General features: G+C 41.2%; 1 protein-coding gene across 1 annotated transcript; it reads right to left on the bottom strand.

Annotated features, from left to right (window-relative positions):
- Positions 1–2,471: 2,471 nt before the first annotated feature.
- LOC129810874 (mast cell protease 8-like) lies at positions 2,472–8,330 on the bottom strand. Its single transcript, XM_055861839.1, has 5 exons — positions 8,233–8,330; positions 5,476–5,638; positions 4,697–4,826; positions 4,251–4,478; positions 2,472–4,093 (listed from the first exon to the last, which is right to left on the bottom strand). The coding sequence occupies exons 1-5, from the start codon at positions 8,288–8,290 to the stop codon at positions 3,962–3,964; spliced, it is 711 nt and encodes a 236-aa protein (XP_055717814.1). The 5' UTR covers positions 8,291–8,330; the 3' UTR covers positions 2,472–3,961.
- Positions 8,331–22,369: the final 14,039 nt, after the last annotated feature.

The raw sequence follows: 22,369 nt of genomic DNA, 5'->3' as shown, positions 1-22,369 counted from the left end.
TAGTGAGTCAAGTGGCTGCGGCTTGCTATATATAGCAGGCATTGAGGCATTCAGTTACTGTTCGATTGAAAGATAGAATGGGCAAAAAGAGTGACCTAAGCGATTGAGTGTGGTATGATCATCGGTGCCCGGCGCGCTGATTCCAGTATCTCAGAAACATCCGGCCTCCTGTGCTATTCACGCATGTCTAGGTATTACCGAGAATGGTGTGACAAACTAAAAACATCCAGTCAGTGGCAGTCCTGTGGAGGAAAACAGCTTGTTGATGAGAGGTGAATGGCCAGAATTGTGCAAGCTAACAGGAGGGCTGCAAATAATGGCGCAGTACTTCAGTGGTGTGCAGAACGGCATCTCGGAACACAACTCGTCGGTCCTGGTCACAGATGGGCTATTGCAGCAGATAACCACACCGGGTCAACGGTACAGGCTGGTGTGGATGTTTTCCTGGCACACGTTAGGTCCCTTGATAACAATTGAGCATGTTTCCATGGCCCAAAGAATTCAGGCTGTTCTGGATGACCGGTATTAGACGGGTGTACCTAATAAACTGACCACTGAATACTTGAGATTCTATTGAAAGGAGTATCTGGGTAGAAGTGTGTGTGTATAGATATATAAAAATATATATTCAAGGTACTCACATGCTAATGAATAAATAGAAGTCATGCAAGCTATTGGAACATCCAGGCAAGAGTTTATTATTTTCTGGAAAGTCACGTGAAAAGTATCAGTTTATTGTTGGAGGGTTTATAAGCCATGCATGTATAAAACAATTCCAGCAGAGGGGGCTGTTGTCCTGTAATCCATTGCATGTGCAGACAAAACTACCCTGGAACTCAGAGTACTCTGTCTACCTGAGGTCCGATCAAACCAATGATTCGCCTGTATTCAACTGATCTAGCCTGGCATGCCAGGGCTGATAATGGGGACAATATTATGTAGGTTTGGTTGGAATGCTATCATGCTCCATTGAACCACATTGATATTTTACTTTTCTTCTGTTGTATCTCTTCTGTTTGTCGCAGTATTGGCGATCTAATCGTTAGGCCTATGTAAAGTCACGAGAGAAGTTGCTTCCTTCATTTATTGCAATTAATTTTGCCCTTGGAATACATCCCAGACTGTTTTGAAGGTCCAATACGTTTTTTTAAATCTCAATATCAAATAATTTCTGGGTAACAATTAAAGGGATAATCCACCCCCAGAAATACAAATCACAAAACTCCTGTCAATTTGGTGAAAGCCTATGTTCTATCATTGGGTAAAATACACATTTTCCACATGATTTAACTTGTGGTCCATCTGTGAAATCAGGTGTATTTTAAAACCTCTAATATAATCTTTAAGATCAAATGGATACAAAACTATTTAAGAAATAAGGATTGCATTTGGAATATAATCCCTAATTTAATATTCCATCAGATTGGTGGTCTAGAATTCTTACTCAAATGCAACTTTGATGTGGGTAAAATCCCTATTAAGCTTGCTAACTTTAATAAACAAGTACTTCTAATTTGGAAACTCATGTACAAACACCATTTTTCCCCACATAGTTATACAATCTCGAGTAATAAAGACATAAAATACAAAAACAAGTCTTTGTTTTTCCAGGACTGGTTTGACAGCATTATCTGGGTTAAACAATTATTGAATAATTTAGATTTTATTCTATATGATTATCCAGAATTCACGAGAACACACAATGTTACATTTACTTTTGAGGAGAATCAAATTGCACCTTATTAGATATACTATATTTGCCAGACAACAAGACTTTGTTCCAGTTCACTTGTCCTAGTGCTGCATTCCATTCCATCCATTACAAGGTGAAATAAGTATCATACAAACTCATTCATAGAATCTACCCTGTAAAGACCTTTATTATACACAGATTCAAAATAGCTATTGATAACAAATGTGTATTTTGTGGTTGTGACCCAGAAACCCTTGACCATTTATTTTGGGGCTGTTCTTAGGTCAGAAGACTTTGGAGTGAGTTAGAAGATTTTATTTGAAAATAAACGACTATTAATGTTAATCTAAGAGATTCTGATATTATGTTTTGTTTTTATCCAAATGATATGGACCCTGATTTAACTTTCATTGTTAATTTGTTTATTTTTAATGGAAGATTCTTTATCCATAAAATGAAGCGGGCAGAGAACAAACCCCTCTTCACATTATTTAAGATAGAATTTAAATATTATTTTGAAATGATCAGTAAATGTTAAAGCAAAAAGCAATACGCACCATAAAAGTGTTTGACAAATTGAAAATGTATTCGATATGCAATACCCCTTGACTGTTAGGTTTATGTGCTCTTGTTTGTATATTTCTGTTTTTGTGTTCATAATAAAAAAAATATTTAAAAAAGTCGAAATAGATATATATATATTAATAAATACAAAAATGTATTTAAAAAAAAACTCTGAAATCAGGAAATCGTGTAGGAATACGTCATACGTCATGGTTCTCTTCACTAGAAATAGAGGATAACATGCTATCACATTTCATAAAGCTTTTAAAACAATTACCTGCACTCCAGATCGCAAAATCTGCCAATATATAGTATGGGCATATGTGTCTAGAACACATCCATTTATATCATTATAGCAAAGTATATATTTCGCTTAGATGTGCTCAATCAATTATTCAACTCAGTTTCTCCTTCAATTACCATCTCGCAATGCGTCTTGTATGTCTGTGGGAAACATGGGAAAGGCCATTGTTGCCATAGCAACGCCATCTGCCCTTGATCTGGGTGAAATAGACTCCTAAATTGATAGTGCAGTTTAGACGATTTTACAGCTAGCTAGTTAATTCACATGCTGATATTGACTTTGGTATTATACGTTTGCTAGCTAGCTACCTAGACATCCCAGAGAGAAAATTGCACTGTGGGTTTTGTAGTGAATTTTTAGCTGCAACAGATTTCAACAACGATTTTCACATGTTGCTACCAAGCTTATTATAATGAGAAAACGAAACATTTTTTCACCAAAAATATTGTTTTCACATATTAGTGTTATTTAACACTGTTAATCATAGGAATTTGTGGTTTGGGGTGAATACCCTTTCAGTACCTGTTTTCAATTAAAACTGTCAAAAAATAACAAAAATAGCATCTTAGCAAATAACAGTTTCTCAAGCAAGAATTTTACTAGGACTGTCTGGGAGTCTGTGTGGGGAGGGGAAAACTGAAAACTAGCTGTTATTGGCAGAGAGGTTTGGAACTCTCTTATGGGTCTATTAACTAACTGATGTCACCAAGCAGGCTGACATTTCAGGCAGCCTTTTCAAACAGCTCTCACACTAAAAGGGCATTATCATAATTTTCACAATTTCACAGTATTATTCCAATCTCATTGTGTGGAAATATATATAAAACACAGGAAATCACGTTTTGGACTGCACTGGGCCTTTAATGTTTTTTACGTGGACTGTATGTTATTCAGATGTGCACAAGGGGGCAGTCTTGTTAAGATTTTTGGTATGCTCAATGTCTTTTACTGCTCATATATTTTCAATATAGCCTACTCCAAAATGCAGTAAGCATCTGCCAGAAATAATGTGATTGCCTCACTGTTGAAGGGACAACTTCATCAAAGCACCTCTTCTCAGTTTGCTCATATTGATATTCACAAAATAAATGTGTTCAATAACATCAACTCTCTACTTATTTAATCCCACGATTCATAATGTAAGATTTAAAACAGCTGCAGCACAGAACAGGACTTGAAAACATTGTTTGACCGATGGGAATTCAGAAGCTTCAACACAGAACAAGGAGGTTATAATAACAATCTTTGGCTTACTGCATGTAGGCACACAGACATTAACCAGCGCTGTTAAATCAATCAAAAAACATAAACAAATTCAGAATCTGCAGTATCATAATCATGCTTCTAGGGACCTGGGTGGCCAAATGAACAAACTGTAGAGGTTTCTGGTCAGTGTCGTATCAATTATTCATGGTGTTGGTGATCCAGTCCAGGTAGTCAGGGATGCGCGTGTAAATGTAGAGTTCGTCTGTAGAGCAGGACACCACCCCATAGGCCACACCGTTACAGACCAATGGACTACCGGAGTCTCCCTGGAAATAACACATGTAGACCACGATACTGAACAAATGAACAGGCACATTTCACTTGGAATGATTCATGCCATCCATTAAGGTGAAAGTATTGTTTTCTTTCTTTACTCCCATATTTTTTCCCCTGCAAAATTACATACTTTAAGACGCCACTTACCTGACCAGGTCCATTTAGTCCTGAAGAGCAGAACGCATGGTTGTCTGAGCATACTTGACTCGCAACCAGTGTCACGTTGAGGTCTAGTAGCACAGAGGATCCTTTGTTTACTCCCCTGATATTGAAGCCCCAGCCTGACACCAGACAGTCCTTGGGCACCTCCTCATCTTCTGTCTGCGGGAGGCCAATGGGTCTCACACGGTTGGTGAGAAGCACATTCTTCTCCAGCTGGGAGGCAGAAAGAGCGGGGATGTCAAATGTTACAACTTACACCCTTAGATATTCTATAACCTACCTTAATAGTGGTAAACTAATTATTATTATTTGTTGTGACATGTCTGATACAAAGAAATTGCATACTTTGACATTGTGGCCACATCAACATGCATGCACAATTTCACATAAAAACAGTATGAGTAACTTTAGGTCCTAGCTAGGGGATTTACCTTGAGTAGCATGATATCATTATCATGTTCTTCATTATCATAATGTGGATGTGGAAATGCCTGTTTCACAAACATTTCCTGAGCACTTTCCTGTTGCACGTTGTGGACTCCCAGCTTGACCTTAATGGATCTGTAACATACACAGACACAATGGAATACAATATACTGTAGTCTTACACATATCTGCAGCAGGCAGTAGTGGGTTAATCACAGAGGCTGATTGAAAACATAATGTTAATCTATGTCATGTCAATCTACAGTTTATTCTTGCAATCCCCTTTGTTTAGCATGTGCCTTGACATTTCAACAGTCTGCAATACGTCTTAATGGTGTGTGATCCAATGTATTGGTAGGTTTTTCATACTGCACCTTTTATCTCAGCGTTTGGCTATTGGAGCTCTTAGCCCTGGGCTAAGCTGTGTTTCACATCTAAATTCTCCAAAGGGTACGTTATAAATGCATGATGTCACAATGTGTAAATGCAAAATTAGGAAGAGCTGTGAAACATGGGTTAGCGTAGGATAGCCCTAGCCTAAAAAACGTAAAAATATTCAGGTGTGAAAAACCTAGAGACAAATGTCCTTTTAATAGGTGCGATTGCAATAAATACCAGTGTTTGACTAGCAATAATTTTGCACTTGTTTTGGCTGAAATCTATTTCCCTGCATATAAGGTAGGAAAGAGAAACAGTTGCATGATTTATAGGGCAGACAATGGCTTATATCTCCCCATATATTTGCCCCTGGTATTCTCTCACTAGATAAGTGAACATTACTGACCTCCCATTGCAGTGGGCAGCAGTCATCACAAAGTCCTCTCTCACTAGAAAGCCAGCACAGTTTTTGGGCTTCAGGATGTTGGTGGTAGCCCTCTCCAGGAGGACCATGTAGGGTCTGCTGTAAGGCACGGCCTCCTTGCCCCCATAGATGCGCCCTGCATGCACTGTGACAGCACCAAAAATCAGGACCCACAATATTTAACGATAGATGTGCATTTTTCATCTTACCCTCATAAAGGTTATGTAATACTTGATGTACACCCCCCTGCATATCTATCTGGACATTGAAGCTACCATTTAAGCTACCAAGCTACCATTTACCATTTAAAATGTGGCTCTATACTCCAGCATTTTGGATTTAAGATAGAATGTTTCACACGAAGAGACAGTCCAGAATGTCACCTTTTATTCGAGGGTATTTTTTATACATATCTGTTTTACCATTTAGAAATGAAAGAACTTTATATATCTAGTCCCCCATGATCTTTGTCCCTCTGTAACTTTCTAACTTTTTATCATTCACAATTCATTTGTGATTACTCATAATCATGGTAGCATCCACATAAATGTAGATGTGTTCAGAAACTATTCTTACGTAAAATAAAAGTGACTCCAAAATGACTCAATACATTACTAACTATTCACTTCGTATTGAGCAAAACATAATCCGAAACACAACCAAAACAAGCTGTAAAAGCATCCAAAAAGTTTGTAAAGCCAAAAGCTTGATGTAGTCATTGTGTGCAAGGAATATGGGACCTACCAAACTTTTAACTACTTAATATACTATAAGTGAATTTGTCCAAATACTGATGGGGGTACTAGATACAGTTGAAGTCGGAAGTTTACATACACCTTAGCCAAATACATTTAAACTCAGTTTTTCACAATTCTTGACATTTAATCCCAGTAAAAATTCCCTGTCTTAGGTCAGTTAGTATCACCACTTTATTTTAAGAATGTGAAATGTCAGAATAATAGTAGAGAGAATGATTTATTTCAGCTTTTATTTATTTCATCACATTCCCAGTGGGTCAGAAGTTTACATGCACTCAATTAGCATTTGGTAGCATTGCCTTTAAATTGTTTAACTTGGGTCAAACGTTTTGGGTAGCCTTCCACAAGCTTCCCACAATAAGTTGGGTGACTTTTGGCCCATTCCTCCTGACAGAGCTGGTGTAACTGAGTCAGGTTTATAGGCCTCCTTGCTCGCACACGCTTTTTCAGTTCTGCCCACACATTATCTATAGGATTGAGGTCAGGGCTTTGTGATGCCCACTCCAATACCTTGACTTTGTTGTCCTTAAGCCATTTTGCCACAACTTTGGAAGTTGCTTGGGGTCATTGTCCATTTGGAAGACCCAAGCTTTAACTTCCTGACTGATGTCTTGAGATGTTACTTCAATATATCCACACAATTTTCCATCCTCATGATGCCATCTATTTTGTGAAGTGCACCAGTCCCTCCTGCAGCAAAGCACCCCCACAACATGATGTTGTCACCCCCGTGTGTCACGATTGGGATGGTGTTCTTCGGATTGCAAGCCTCCCCCTTTTTCCTCCAAACATAACAATGGTCATTATGGCCACAGTTCTATTTTTGTTTCATCAGACCAGAGGACACTTCTCCAAAAAGTACGATCTTTGTCCCCATGTGCAGTTGCAAACCGTAGTCTGGCTTTTTTATGGCGGTTTTGGAGCAGTGGCTTCTTCCTTGCTGAGCGGCCTTTCAGGTTATGTCGATATAGGACTCATTTTACTGTGGATATGGATACTTTTGTACCTTATTCTTCCAGCATCTTCAGAAGGTCCTTTGCTGTTGTTCTGGGATTGATTTGCACTTTTCGCACCAAAGTACGTTCATCTCTAGGAGACAGAGCGCGTCTCCTTCCTGAGTGGTATGACAGCTGCATGGTCCCATGGTGTTTATACTTGCGTACTATTGTTTGTAGAGATGAATGTGGTACCTTCAGGCGTTTGGAAATTGCTCCCAAGGATGAACCAGACTTATGGAGGTCTAGCATTTTTTTCTGAGGCCTTGGCTGATTTCTTTTGATTTCCCCATGATATCAAGCAAAGAGGCACTGAGTTTGAAGGTAGGCCTTGAAATACATCCACAGGTCAGAAGCTTCTAAAGCCATGACATCATTTTCTGGAATTTTCCAAGTTGTTTAAAGGCACAGTCTACTTAGTGTATGTAAACTTATGACCCACTGGAATTGTGATACAGTGAACTATAAGTGAAATAATCTGTCTGTAAACAATTGTTGGAAAAATCACTTGTGTCGTGCACAAAATAGATGTCCTAACCGACTCGTCAAAACTATAGTTTGTTAACAAGAAATTTGTGGAGTTGTTGAAAAACGAGTTTTAATGACTCCAACCTAAGTGTATGTAAACTTCGGACTTCAACTGTAGATACATGTATTTATTTTCTAAATGGTAAAACAGATATGTATGAAAATACCCTTATTTAAAATGTGACATTCTGTACTTTCACGTCATACGAAACATTTTATCTCAAATCCAAAATGCTGGAGTATAGAACCATATTTAAAATGTTGGCTTTCTGTCCAAATACATATGGAGGGGAGCGCGTCAGCTGTCTTTTATCAACACTTTTCAGACACAGTTTTTTACTGTACATTCCTTGAATTCCCTTCAGTACAAGTTTGGATTGGTAGTAGTAGACTGCAAAAGTACATCAAGACCCTGAATCAATACATACATTTCAAGTGTAGGTATTTGCTTTCTTTACCTTTGCTGTAGAAGATGAGCATTAGGACCAGAGTACCCAGGTTCAGTCGAATGCCCATAGTGAATGGAGTTCAGTTGAGCAATTGATGTGGTTGGAGACCTGTGAGAAATGTCATTCAGTCTCTTACTACACTCCAGCTTTAAATAGGCCTTGGGGGAGACAGACCAGGAACTAATCATCTATGCATATATTATGAGTGATTGACACTGAGAGTGATGAATGACATAGCTTAAACCCTTTCCTGTTGTGTGCATCTTTCATTTAACGTTGGTTGTGATGTAGCCTACTGCCTCTGAACCACTACAAGGAAGACATAAATATTTGAAATGGTGAAACTATAGCTAGGCTAGTTGTTATGGACTATAGGGGTCTTTCGGGAACATCATGGGACTGAAAGGAAAGAACACAGACACATGGATTATTTTTGAGAACTATTTTCTGCTGTAACGAGAGAAGACCCTTGTGGGTGACATTGAACAAATATCCTATGATGATGATTTATGTTTTGATAGGTTTATATGATGTGAAAAGCCACTTCTAGTGTGTGACCCAAGGCTGACTTATAATTGAGTCTACTGGTGCATCATTTAGCATAAATCAGGCCATTTGGCCGACTGTGATCCAAATACATCCGTCATAATTTACCATTCAATGTCTCTGAGGTAGAAGCAGCAGACAGCTTTGAAGATTCCCATTCCCTGTTCAAAGTCATGGCTCTTATAAGAGCCTCTTTGTCTGCCATCGGGCTCCAGAGGTAACGCTATTTCAACGATACCCCAGTCAAAAGAGAGTGTATCGAAATAGGATTGGTTTGATATAAGGGTTACTTGTACCAAGTGCTTTCTGATCTGAGTCATTTGTCTGGTATGAAGAAGGCATTAGAGTCCTTTGGGAAGAAAACAAGAGGATCAAGTGACAAGAGGATCAAGTGACTCTCTTATATTAACCTGCAGAGATGACAGTGAGCATCACAGTCAGTCATTCTACTTCCAACCAGAAATCCAAATAAAATTATACCACTGTTAGAAATATTAATGGATGGCATAAATCAAATGCACTTAATGATGTATCTTGGGAAAAGTAAAGGAGAAGCTGACTTGAAAGCTATGGGTACCCTCGGTCGTAAAATACCAGTGCTCAACATCGTTATTCTCTTTGAAAATAATATTTGAACGATGTTCCATTTATTCAAGTGGAAAAATTATTTTAGATTGGAATTGAACTTCAGGGTCAATGATTGGATCATGGGCTGTCACACAAGTATCAGAGCTGCCTCAAGGATTTAAGTCTAGATCACTTTTAGGAATGTCCATTAATCTTACATATTTTGCATTTTCCCCATTGGCATGGTGCAATTTGTTTCCAATTGCTTCAGTTGATTTTAGTTCATAACATAATAATAGCAGGGTATTACTAGTATTACCATTTGCCAGAAAAGCAATGAAACAGTTGGCTCCTCTTCTCCCCGTGACCCACGTGAACATATCTATTATTGTACTGTCTCTCACACCCACACACAGGGATGCTGAGGCTGCTTCTGGTTGCCATGCAAATCTAAACCAAAGGTCTGCTTTCTGATACCTTCAAACCACATGAACCTCCTTTCTCCCTAAGTGACCCTCCTGTTAAGCTGCTGTAGATACCTTTATGGGATGTGTAAAACCTACCAACCAGAAATGCATAAAAAATTGTGATTTGGTAACAACCTATTTCCCTTGGCTGAAAAGGCTACCCATTTGTTTCTGGTATGCAAATAAACTGACCGCATAGCCCCATGTATGTCTATTACATACCTTCCAGAGTCTAGACTGAATAATACTCCCTTTCATACCTGAGCCACAAGGTTTTTATTTTAATCGTTTGGACTAATGTGCAACAGTGAATTTTGTGAGGAGAAAAGTGGCAGGGAGAAGTGAATGGGCTCTGGGAGCTGTGTGATGGCGTAATGGGAATCACAGGAGGAGGCAGAGAGGAGCTGGACAAAGAGGCAGCCCAGCAGGAGAGGCCTTTACCGTCAGTCTGTCAGCTTTATTGGAACCGCGGGGGTTGAGCTCCGCCTGGTTTAGCCATTGGCCATTGAGGTAGAAAGCGGGGAAAATAGTTACAGTCGTAAAAAGTCCATAAATCATGACGCAAATTACATGTTTATTAAGAAGAAAACAAAACGACAACACTAAAATGAGGACCAAAAAACGGACATTCCTTGACCCTCTTATTGAAATCACATATGTGGTAGGCAGGGGATTCATTCCTGGCCCACTGTAGAGTTGTGGATGTGGCATTATCTCTGTAGTATGATCATGTTATAAAGAGGGCTACACCCAGAAACACATGCTGTGTGCCGACGACACGACGGTGGTTGGCCTGATCACCGAAGATGATGAGATAGCCTATAGGGAGGAGGTCAGAGACCTGGCAGTGTGGTGCCAGGACAACAACCTCTCCCTCAATATCAGCAAGACAAAGGAGCTGATCGTGGACTACAGGAAACGGAGGGCTGAGCCCACTCCCGTTCACATCGATGGGGCTGTAGTGGAGCGGGTCGAGAGCTTCAATATCCTCTGTGTCCACATCACTACGTTCTTACATGGTCCACACACAGCAACACAGATGTGAAGAGGGCACGACAACGCCTCTTACCTCTCAGAAGGAATTTGTTGGGGGGCATTGGCCCTCAGATCCTCAAAAAGTTCCACAGCATTGAGAGCATCTTGACTGGCTGCATCCCCACAACTTCTTGGCATCCGACCACAAGGCGCTACAGACGGTAGTGCGTACGGCCCAGTACACCAGGTCCTCTATATCAGGCGGTGTCAGAGGAAGGCCCTAAACCTTTTCTAAAACTCCAGCCACCCAATTCATAGACTGTTTTCTTTGCTACCGCATGGCAAGCGGTACCGAAGCACCAAGTCTGGAACCAACAGGACACTGAACAGCTTCTACCCCCAAGCCATAAGACTGCTAAATAGTTAGTTAAATAATTAACCAAATAGCTACCCGGACCATCTGCATTGACCTTTTTTGCACTCATTGCATACGCTGCTGCTACTGTTTATTATCTGTTACTTTATTCGTAGTTATATTTGCATATCTACCTCAATGACCTCGTACCCCTGCACATCAACTCAGTACTGGTACCCCGTGTATATAGCCAAGTTATCGTTACTCATTGTGTATTTATTACTACTTTTATCATTACGTGTTTTACTTTTCTATTATTTCTCTATTTTATTTGTCTCTGCATTGTTGGGAAGGGCCTGTAATTAAACATTTCAATGTTAGTCTACACCTGTTGTTTACGAAGCATGTGACGAATAAAATGTGATTTGATTTGTGTTGATAGGATGGAGAGGTACTAAAGACTGACTTCCTAGTCCTCCATCAGCTCAGTTTTGATTTGTCTGTCCAGATAACTAGCTACAATGCCTCCAGCCTCTGACTGATATCATGCCATGTTTATTATAGAAGTAATCCTTTAGCCACTTGTCCATCGTGGCCTCTGAAGCGGCTCACATGACAGCTGAGTGGTCTATGGGATTCTTGGTTGAGAAAGTAAAAATCAATAGACATAAAATCTGTAGGGGCTCCAGAGTGGCACAGCGATCTAAGGCATTGCATCTCAGTGCTAGAGGTGTCACTACAGACACCCTGGTTCGATTCCAGGCTGTATCACAACCGGCCATGATTGGGAGTCCCATAGGGCGGTGCATAATCGGCTCAGCGTCGTCCGGGTTTGGCTGGTGTAAGCCGTCATTGTAAATAAGAATTTGTTCTTAAACTGACTTGCCTAGTTAAATAGTTAAATAAAGGCTAAATATTTCTATTAAAAAAAAATATATCTAGTCTAGATGCTGTTCTTTAGACGAGGGAGGAAAAGACAACTTCAGTAAAACTTTTGATAAGGCACATAAACTGAAATATTGTTTCTGAAGATTGGTGTTTCACAATTCCACAGATGTGTGTTTCAAAATCCCATTCACGTGATCAACAATGAAAACTTTGTAAAACCCAGTCGTATGTATTTGAGCGTGTTTTTTTCGAGGAGCAGGGTGAAATCAGGCCATAGTTATGCACGCATTGCCCTCTCTCTCTCTCTCTCTCTCTCTCTCTCTCTCTCTCTCTCTCTCTGAGAGGAGAGCTGAAGAAGAAAGGCCCATGTTTGCTTGGGTCCCGCCGGGCCCTGGAAGAGGGCCCTGCCAAACAGACGCACACTAGGCCAGGGGACAGAGAGAGGAGCCCAGAGCAGTAGCTCACCCCAACCACGGGACCAGGGGATGTGACTAGGCCAGTGTTCCCAAATGGTCCCTTACCCCTTTCCACTTGCTGAACCAATGAAAATGCTAGTTTAAGTAGGCTTACCCAAGGAGGATCTCATGCCTTTCCCCTGCATAGAGAGAAAAAATGGGGGTGGATGCACTCCCTCTCTACACGATCATAGGTAATTGCTATTTGTTTGACAGCCTGGACTATTTAGAGAGCCAGAGATTATGCTGTTAAGCTTCTTGGCAGATCTCTGTGCATGGCTTCATCTGATGTTTTTCATAAGCTTCTTTATGACAGCATCAATAACAAAATATTAATGGTAATAGTAAATGATAATAACGTTTGACAGCTGGTCACCTGTGATTCTTTTCACCAAGTATCATGTCGAGACCATGGCCAAGTGCACATCCTCTGCCCTCCTCACTTCATTCTATCATTCCTGTATGTTTCCAAAGATGACTCCTGCTGTACGAAAGTGCTTGGAACCGTTTCGAAAGCATGCAATTAACAGTAGCATGCGTTTCCTTATGAATGGTGAGACTAGTAAACCGTACTGTACTAAAAAACAAGTTATCTTATCTGATCAGGTGCTGATATCTGTATCGCTTCACGAGATATACTGGTTTATTAGGCCTTACTCCTCCTCTGACACAGACAAAAAAGTATCTATATAATCTGTCATGTAACCCCTATGCATACGGCTCAGTACACTCAAACACAAATGGAATTTGTGTAAATACTTTCTAACTGTCGTTATGTTTACTATCTGACAGGACCACACAGCAAGCGATATACTGTATGTCCTCAACATCTTCAAGCATTTGGATGAGTAACATACTCAGGAAATGTGTCATTGTGAAAGTCATGCATTTTAAACGTTTATCATGATGAGTTGACGGGCCAAGCTTCAACACGTTGTGTATCTTTACTGTGATTATTTACAAAAACAGGAAAGAACAGAAATTAAGTAAATAGAATTGGCCAAAAGCTTAATTGTGATAAACTAGCCCCTTCAACTGTCTGTGCGCCAGAACCTCTTGGCCAAGTCAGCTAGATGTCTGCCTGTCGCCATGGTAACACCACAAGGGTTGCCAAGGCACTAAGCGGGTATTAACTGACGTCCCACTGTCCAGCACTCAGCGTCTGATGAAAGTAAGACTTCATGCAAAAGTCTCTATCCTATTTACACAGCTGGAAATGTACTGGGGCTACTCAGGTAGCTCATGCTTTCCTACAGTTACTGAAGGCCAGGGAAATAGCAGAGATCCACCTGCGATTTCAATACATGATCTCCAAGTCACGGGTTAAAATGTTTTTTGTTGAATTAAATGTAGCTTTTATACTTGCAAATTATCTGTACATCAACACAGTGAATGGGATTAAGGTTTCTTAACTGATGGAAGACCATGGGTCATGTCGACAGCGCATATGAATTTGCTTGTCATATGGTCATAAGATTAAGGTCAGGTCACAATGTTCTCATGTGAACTTTTGGTAGGCTGAGTGATTTTTGTTTTGTTTGGGGAACGTACTTAGAGCGCCAAGGCCTTATTTCCGTGGATATTGGGTGGTTAAAGAAAACCCAAACATCTCCATTTGCTAGAGGCGTGTTGTGCTGTGTGTAGTCGCTGAAACTTAACACGAGGGTTCTCATGGATGGTATAAGGCATTATTCACAGAGAACATCAAGTCAACACAGTCTCCCAGACATCTAGCTAGCTCTGTGGTGGACTCCCTGCACTCTGACAGACTTCTGATCTAGATCCTGGCATCTCATCTGATAGCCCTGCCTGCGATGCTAACCCAACTTTAAAGAGAAAACTCTTAACTAGATCCGAATCAGTTCTTTTCACCATATAATTCAAAACAATTGGCAGCAGAAGATTGAGAAATGGTGGTTTGTTGAGGAGAGACTGATGGAAAAATGTTGGGACCTCAGTCTATTTATTCTCCTCTATGGGAGTGCACTCAAGGATGTGTTCTCAAGCTCTCCAGCACCACAACACAGTAATTCGTAGAATGATTGAGACTAAAAGCAGTACATAATCGCAGCACACAATTGGCATGAAACGGGGGGATTGGATCAGTAATCAGAGAGAATTTACATGATGAGCTAATGTTGTTATTAATGTGGTTAAGAATAGAAAACCTGCTACTGCTCGTTCTCCTCCGCCTGCAGAGACACAGACACGCACTCTGACCATGAAGCTATGGTCTGTATGTTGTATGCTCTGTTTATTTCCATTTAATACAATGCTTCATGAAGTCTAATCGGATAGGCTTTCTGCAGAGCTACCGGTAGAGCAACTACAAGAAAAATCGATTCACATTTACATAGTCATTTAGCAGACGCTCTTATCCAGAGCGACTTACAGTAGTGAGTGCATACATTTTCATACATCAGTGGCACCCCTTCAATTTCAATGTTCAATTGAGTACCACAGTATGAGTCATATTATCCATAGAACCTAGCGGTAAAACCCAGCAATGGTTACAATTGTTTTTCCATATATTTTTCCATAGGGGATTTTAGAACTACTTTATATAAGGTCTGTGTTTCGTGTCTACCCTGGTGTGACATTTTGATAAGTGCGCAAATCTCTCGGACAAGGTAACGTTTATCAATACATTCGCCTGTAATCACCACCCAAAAATGAAACGCTAATTAGCCGCTAATGTGGCTATCATACAGAACTACATATCCTGTCACAAGCTTTGACGTAATCACTCAGGGCACAGGGTGGGAAAAACCTCCACATTTCTCAATGCAAACTCTCATCAACAAGTAGCAAGTAACCTAGCAAGTAGATATTATAGCCTTGTAAGTTTATGGTGTAAATCATTTATATTGTATTTCTTGTTTGTATTCTTGTTTAGCATTTTTCAAATTACCTAGCTAGCTACCTTAGCATTTTCTTTATTACTATAATGTTTTTAATTACCCTAGCCTTTGTAACTAACTAGCTAATCTTAGGGCTCTCTGTCGATCAGAAGCAAAGATCGTTCTGTGCTATGTACTGGATTGTAACCAGCTGTGTGATAAGGTAAGCCCTGTTTGCTAGCTGCTAACGAGCTATTCTGGTTATGCGAAAGATCTGTGGTTAGCAAGATGCTTTCGAAAATTAGCTAGACAACCACCTGTAGTTATATGTGCAAACAAGTAAAAACAGAACCAGCATAGGCTAGAATAATGACTGTTGTGACCTTTTAATTTTGACAAGTGCTTTGTGAGCTAGCCAGCTAGTTTTTATTTAACCTTTATTTAACTAGGCAAGTCAGTTAAGAACAAATTCTTATTTACAATGGCGGCCAAACGGGGTGGGCTAACGTTAGCTCACGGTTTGTTTTAACTAACTTTAGACCAGTTATCTGTATTCCACTTTACAGACAACACCCCATTCAACAACTGTGATCTGAGGACCCTTTTTAGCAGCGACAGAGTAATGCGCTTGGCCCTAACCACTGCTCCATAATTGCTGGCCGTCAACTTCCCTCTCCACACTTCTCCACTTTTAATGCTCTTATGCTCATCCTTGAAAAATGCCAAAAGTTCTGAAATAGACACCAAAGTCGACATATTGTACAAACAATTATCTAGGCTAAGTAATACAACATCATTTTTTAATCTACTGCTCTGCTAACTAGCTAGCTAAAGTGTAGTTGAGTGGCTAGCTAAGACAGAGAAAGGGGATAGAAGAAGTTCAACACTTTATTAAATGAATTTCAATACAGCACATGGATTCATCATGGATTGGACACAGGTCTCTGATCAAACTGGTGAACGGTAGCTTCCTGCAGGAATTAGTAGTCTTCCTGAGGTCTTGTCTGTTGCTAATTAGCATTACACATTTTTTTTTGTAAATTGAGGCAAATATATTGTTAAAACTCACCTTGTCCGAGAGAGAATTACACGGTTATCAAAACATCACGCCAAGGTAAGCCTACACTAAACACATACCTAGTTTGAAGTGTTGGTAAAATTCACAATGTGAAAAATGAATGGTGAAAAAACAATGGGAACCATTTCCGTGTTTGACCTCTAGGTTTTATGGGTATTATGACATGTCTGATTGGTCAAAATGACTGAACGACCAGCATCACCTACTCTATTCCACATGAATCAGGGAACCCTGTAAGGGGTTAGGAGTCAGACCAAGAATGATCATTTGAAAAAAACTAACTTTATTTGGATAGTTTGTAGTCTATCTGTAGATGCTCTATCTACAGACTCAGTAACATTTCAACTAATTATCTGTTAATCATAGCCCTAACCTTAATCCTTACCCTAACCCTTATTCTGAACCTTACCCTAACCGCAACCTTAGCAAGCAGTTGCTATCAACAGTTTGTTGATAGTATGACCATCTGTAGAGCATCTACAAATGGAAAATCTGGACAATCCGAATGAAGTGTGATCAAAAAACCCAACCGCTGGGTGAAGAATGCCCACTGTCTGTGACAGACAGACAGACAGACAGACAGACAGACAGACAGACAGACAGACAGACAGACAGACAGACAGACAGACAGAACTGACTCAGTCTGAAGTGTCATGCCATGCTTAGAAGAGAAATAATAGAGGTATCATAGCCTTGTCTGGGGCCTGAAGGATATAAATTGTGTCAGCCTGTGTGGATGTTTTGGTGTTCTGCTTGAATCATTGTGATCCGCAAAACATATGGTGTACATATTCCAAGGTATCAGATATACAGCAGAATAATAGGAGATGGGGAATATTTCTGCAAATGAGGCTCCTCTAACTCTCAGTCAGTGAGACCATGCAGAGAATAGCTGCAGAATGTAAAACTGAAAGCATCGTACACTTGAGACTTCATCTCCTGTGTGGCTACTCAGAAAAGAGGAAATGGAAGGAAAAATATACTTGCCACTGATTAAACAGGAAACTAACAGTGGTGAAGCCCTGTCAGAAGTCAGAGATACAAGGAGATAAACCATATCAGGGATCTTGGCTGCCAAACTTTGCACTTGGTTTTAAAGCAATCGGAGCGAAAATTTAACAGATGCATCATGCAACCACAAGATAATGGTTGTGATAGAGGTGCTAGGGCCCCCTCCGCACTCCTCCGCTCGTTCTGATGACAGAAATACATGCGCATCATGAAATTGAATCTTCTTTAAAGTCAGCTCTGTCTGAGGAATACATAGCCCCAGGGGAACTACCATGGGATATAGACCCACAGTAAATACTCTAAAGAGCCCACTATCTCCCTGTTTGTCTGTAGACATAGTGTTCCTGACTACAGACAAGGGCCCTGAAATGCTAATGTGGCGGCCAAACAGTGTGAAAAGGAAAACAGACCTATTGTAAAGATTTTCACTGAAAGACAATGAAGTTGGCATTTTTATTTCATTTATTTTTATTTCACCTTTTATTTAGCCAGGTAGGCCAGTTGAGAACAAGTTCTCATTTACAAATGCGACCTGGCCAAGATAAAGCAAAGCAGTGCGACGAAAACAACAACAGAGTTACACATAAACAAACGTACAGTCAACAACATAATAGAACATCTGTATACAGTGTGTGCAAATGAAGTAAGGAGGTAAGGCAATAAATAGACCATAACGGCGATGTAACTACAGTTTAGCAATTAACACTGAAGTGATAGATGTGCAGATGAGGATGTGCAAGTAGAAATACTGGTGTGCAAAAGAGCAGAAAAAACAAATACGGGGATGAGGTATGTACTCGCTCACTCTCTCACTCTGTGGGTAAGACATCATTTAAACATCACAGATAGAAATTCCCACTGGGCCCATGATAAAATGCGATATGAATTGTGTTGTATACTGGACACTATTCCAACTAAACTACTTAAAGAGCTGCTTCGTGTGCTTGGCCCTCGTATGTTGAACATAATAAACGGCTCTCTATCCACCGGATGTGTACCAAACTCACTAAAAGTGGCAGCAATAAAGCCTCTCTTGAAAAAGCCAAACCTTGACCCAGAAAATATAAAAAACTATCGGCCTATATCGAATCTTCCATTCCTCTCAAAGAACTTTGAAAAAGCTGTTGCACAGCAACTCACTGCCTTCCTGAAGACAAACAATGTATACGAAATGCTTCAGTCTGGTTTTAGACCCCATCATAGCACTGAGACTGCACTTGTGAAGGTGGTAAATTACCTTTTAATGGCGTCAGACCGAGGCTCTGCATTTGTCCTCGTGCTACTAGACTTTAGTGCTGCCTTTGATACCATCGATCACCACATTCTTTTGGAGAGATTGGAAACCCAAATTGGTCTACACGGACAAGTTCTGGCCTGGTTTAGATCTTATCTGTCGGAAAGATAACCGTTTGTCTCTGTGAATGGTTTGTCCTCTGACAAATCAACTGTACATTTCGGTGTTCCTCAAGGTTCCGTTTTGGGACCACTATTGTTTTCACTATATATTTTACCTCTTGGGGATGTCATTTGAAAACATAATGTTAACTTTCACTGCTATGCGGATGACACACAGCTGTACATTTCAATGAAACATGGTGAAGCCCCAAAATTTCCCTCGCTAGAAGCCTGTGTTTCAGACATAAGGAAGTGGATGGCTGAAAACTTTCTACTTTTAAACTCGGACAAAACAGAGATGCTTGTTCTAGGTCCCAAGAAACAAAGAATTCTTCTGTTGAATCTGACAATTAATCTTGTTGGTTGTAAAGTCGTCTCAAATAAAACTGTAAAGGACCTCGTCGTTACTCTGGACCCTGATCTCTCTTTTGACGAACATATCAAGACTGTTTCAAGAACAGCTTTTTTCCATCTACGTAACATTGCAAAAAATCAGACATTTTCTGTCCAAAAATGATGCAGAGAAATTGGTCCATGCTTTTGTTACTTCTAGGTTGGACTACTGCAATGCTCTACTTTCCGGCTACCTGGATAAAGCACTAAATAAACTTCAGTTAGTGCTAAATACGGCTGCTAGAATCCTGACTAGAACCCAAAAATTTGATCATATTACTCCAGTGCTAGTCTCCCTACACAGGCTTCCTGTTAAGGCAAGGGCTGATTTCAAGGTTTTACTGTTAACCTACAAAGCGTTACATGGGCTTGCTCCTACCTATCTTTCCGAGTTGGTCCTGCCGTACATACCTACACGTACGCTACGGTCACAAGACGCAGGCCTCCTAATTGTCCCTAGAATTTCTAAGCAAACAGCTGGAGGCAGGGCTTTCTCCTATAGATCTCCATTTTTATGGAATGGTCTGCCTACCCATGTGAGAGATGCAGACTCGGTCTCAACTTTTAAGTCTTTACTGAAGACTCATCTCTTCAGTGGGTCATATGATTGAGTGTAGTCTGGCCCAGGAGTGTGAAGGTGAACAGAAAGGCTCTGGAGCAACGAACCGCCCTTGCTGTCTCTGCCTGGCCGGTTCCCCTCTCTCCACTGGGATTCTCTGCTTCTAACCCTATTACAGGGGCTGAGTCACTGGCTTACTGCTGCTCTTTCATGCCGTCCCTAGGAGGGGGTTGAGTCACTGACGTGATCTTCCTGTCTGGGTTGGCGCCCCCCTTTGGGTTGTGCCGTGGCGGAGATCTTTGTGGGCTATACTCTGCCTTGTCTCAGGATGGTAAGTTGGTGGTTGAAAATATCCCTCTAGTGGTGTGGGGGCTGTGTTTTGGCAAAGTGGGTGGGGTTATATCCTTCCTGTTTGGCCCTGTCCGGGGGTATCATCGGATGGGGCCACAGTGTCTCCTGACCCCTCCTGTCTCAGTCTCCAGTATTTATGCTGCAGTAGTTTATGTGTTGGGGGGCTAGGGTTAGTCTGTTATATCTGGAGTACTTCTCCTGTCTTATCCGGTGTCCTGTGTGAATTTAAGTATGCTCTCTCTAATTATCTCTTTTTCTCTTTCTTTCTCTCTCTCTCTCTCTCTCGGAGGACCTGAGCCCTAGGACCATGCCTCAGGACGACCTGGCATGATGACTCCTTGCTGTCCCCAGTCCACCGGGCCGTGCTGCTGCTCCAGTTTCAAGTGTTCTGCCTGCGGCTATGGAACCCTGACCTGTTCACCGGACGTGCTGTTTTCAACTCTCTAGAGACCGCAGGAGCGGTAGAGATACTCTTAATGATCGGCTATGAAAAGCCAACTGACATTTACTCCTGAGGTGCTGACTTGCTGCACCCTCGACAACTACTGTGATTATTATTATTTGACCATGCTGGTCATTTATGAACATTTGAACATCTTGGCTATGTTCTGTTATAATCTCCACCCGGCACAGCCAGAGGAGGACTGGCCACCCCTCATAGCCTGGTTCCTCTCTAGGTGTCTTCCTAGGTTTTGGCCTTTCTAGGGAGTTTTTCCTAGCCACCGTGCTTCTACACCTATATTGCTTGCTGTTTGGGGTTTTAGGCTGGGTTTCTGTACAGTACTTTGAGATATCAGCTGATGTACGAAGGGCTATATAAATACATTTGATTTGATTTGTTGTACTACTGAATGAAACTGTGAGGAGATGCACTCAGACCAGCCTTTGCAATTGAACTTACGTTAACTACATTACTATGTGGAATATTTAGAATATTTTTGGACCATTGGCTTCCATGGAAACAGGTAGTGACAGGAGGCGCAATATGAGTTTGTCAGAGGTCGTCGCACTGAATGGGGATGGCTTTTGTGGTCCACACAACAAGAAGTGGCAGGTGTCCCAGTGATGTGGAGCTGACCTTGGACATGTTGCCAGTAAGGATGATCTTCAGTATGACCCTCCCTCCTTGATATCGAAATCCTTTGACGTCACTGCTTCCTCAATGGTAATGTAACTTGCACCGTAGGGACACTTGACCTCCCCAACTACTGTTGTGTCCACCAGGCACCCAGGATCCCAGGCCCTGTGACCCAAAGCCCTGACTCCTGCACATCCATCCCTGTAGCCATATTGAATACCTTGATGCCCTCTTCGTTATCTGTATTCCACTTTACAGACAACACCCCATTCAACAACTGTGATCTGAGGACCCTTTTTAGCAGCGACGGAGTAATGCGCTTGGCCCTAACCACTGCTCCATAATTGCTGGCCGTCAACTTCCCTCTCGTCGTTGTGGGCCAGTTGGGGTTGGTGCGCTGTCCAACTGTTACCTGCCATATAGCCTTCTGCTGCTTCTCTGACAGCGCCATGCCAGCCAGGATAACTGCATGCCCCAGGTGCCCTTGTTTTTTAGCAATGTCCAGTACAGACAGGGAGGATAGCGATTGTTCTGGCTCAGGTTCAATGAGACATTCTTCTGTACCTACCACGGAGACGGTTCCTTAGCCACTGAAGATCCTCCTCTGTGGGCTCTCAGGACAGAGGGTTATAGTCTTCGGGCCGGTACAGGTCCTCCACTCACTGCACCTGGTTGGGCACGGCTGGCTTCTTCCACTCGCATTCCACATCCGTACGGCCAATATTGTGAACCACCAAAATAGGCTGCATGGCTACACTTATGAGCTCCACGGAGGCATTTGCATGTAGTAGAGAGAATCCCCTGGTCACCTAAAGAAACCTGCCAAGAGGAAGGATGTTAAGTGCCACATGCCTTTCAAAGCATGACCTTGAACATATTGGAATGTATTTGTTGTAAGAAATTTGCTATATAACATATTTCTCCACATGGCCAGACTTATAGCGGTCTTCTCCACTTTTAATGCTCTTATGCTCATCCTTGAAAAATGCCAAAAGTCCTGAAATAGACACCAACGTCGACATATTGTACAAACAATTATCTAGGCTAAGTAATACAACATCATTTTTAGATCTACTGCTCTGCTAACTAGCTAGCAAAAGTGTAGTCAGTGGCTGGCTAAGACAGAGAAAGGGGACGGAAGAAGTCCCATGGTAGTTCCCCTGGGGCTTTGTATTCCTCAGACAGAGC

The sequence above is a fragment of the Salvelinus fontinalis genome, chromosome 14 (genome assembly GCF_029448725.1).
Source record: "Salvelinus fontinalis isolate EN_2023a chromosome 14, ASM2944872v1, whole genome shotgun sequence".
NCBI classification, from domain to species: domain Eukaryota; kingdom Metazoa; phylum Chordata; class Actinopteri; order Salmoniformes; family Salmonidae; genus Salvelinus; species Salvelinus fontinalis.
Note: the sequence above shows the minus strand (reverse complement) of the source record. Positions and strands in the feature narration are given on the sequence as shown.

Bases quoted from the DNA above. Each gene is read 5' to 3' on its own strand.
- LOC129810874 (XM_055861839.1), bottom strand. From the start codon at position 8,290: ATGGGCATTCGACTGAACCTGGGTACTCTGGTCCTAATGCTCATCTTC. The intron at 4,827-5,475 runs GTCAGTAATGTT...TGTATGTTACAG, and splicing joins GCTGCCCACTGCAATGGGAG to ATCCATTAAGGTCAAGCTGG. The intron at 4,479-4,696 runs GTAAATCCCCTA...TCTGCCTCCCAG, and splicing joins ATGATATCATGCTACTCAAG to CTGGAGAAGAATGTGCTTCT.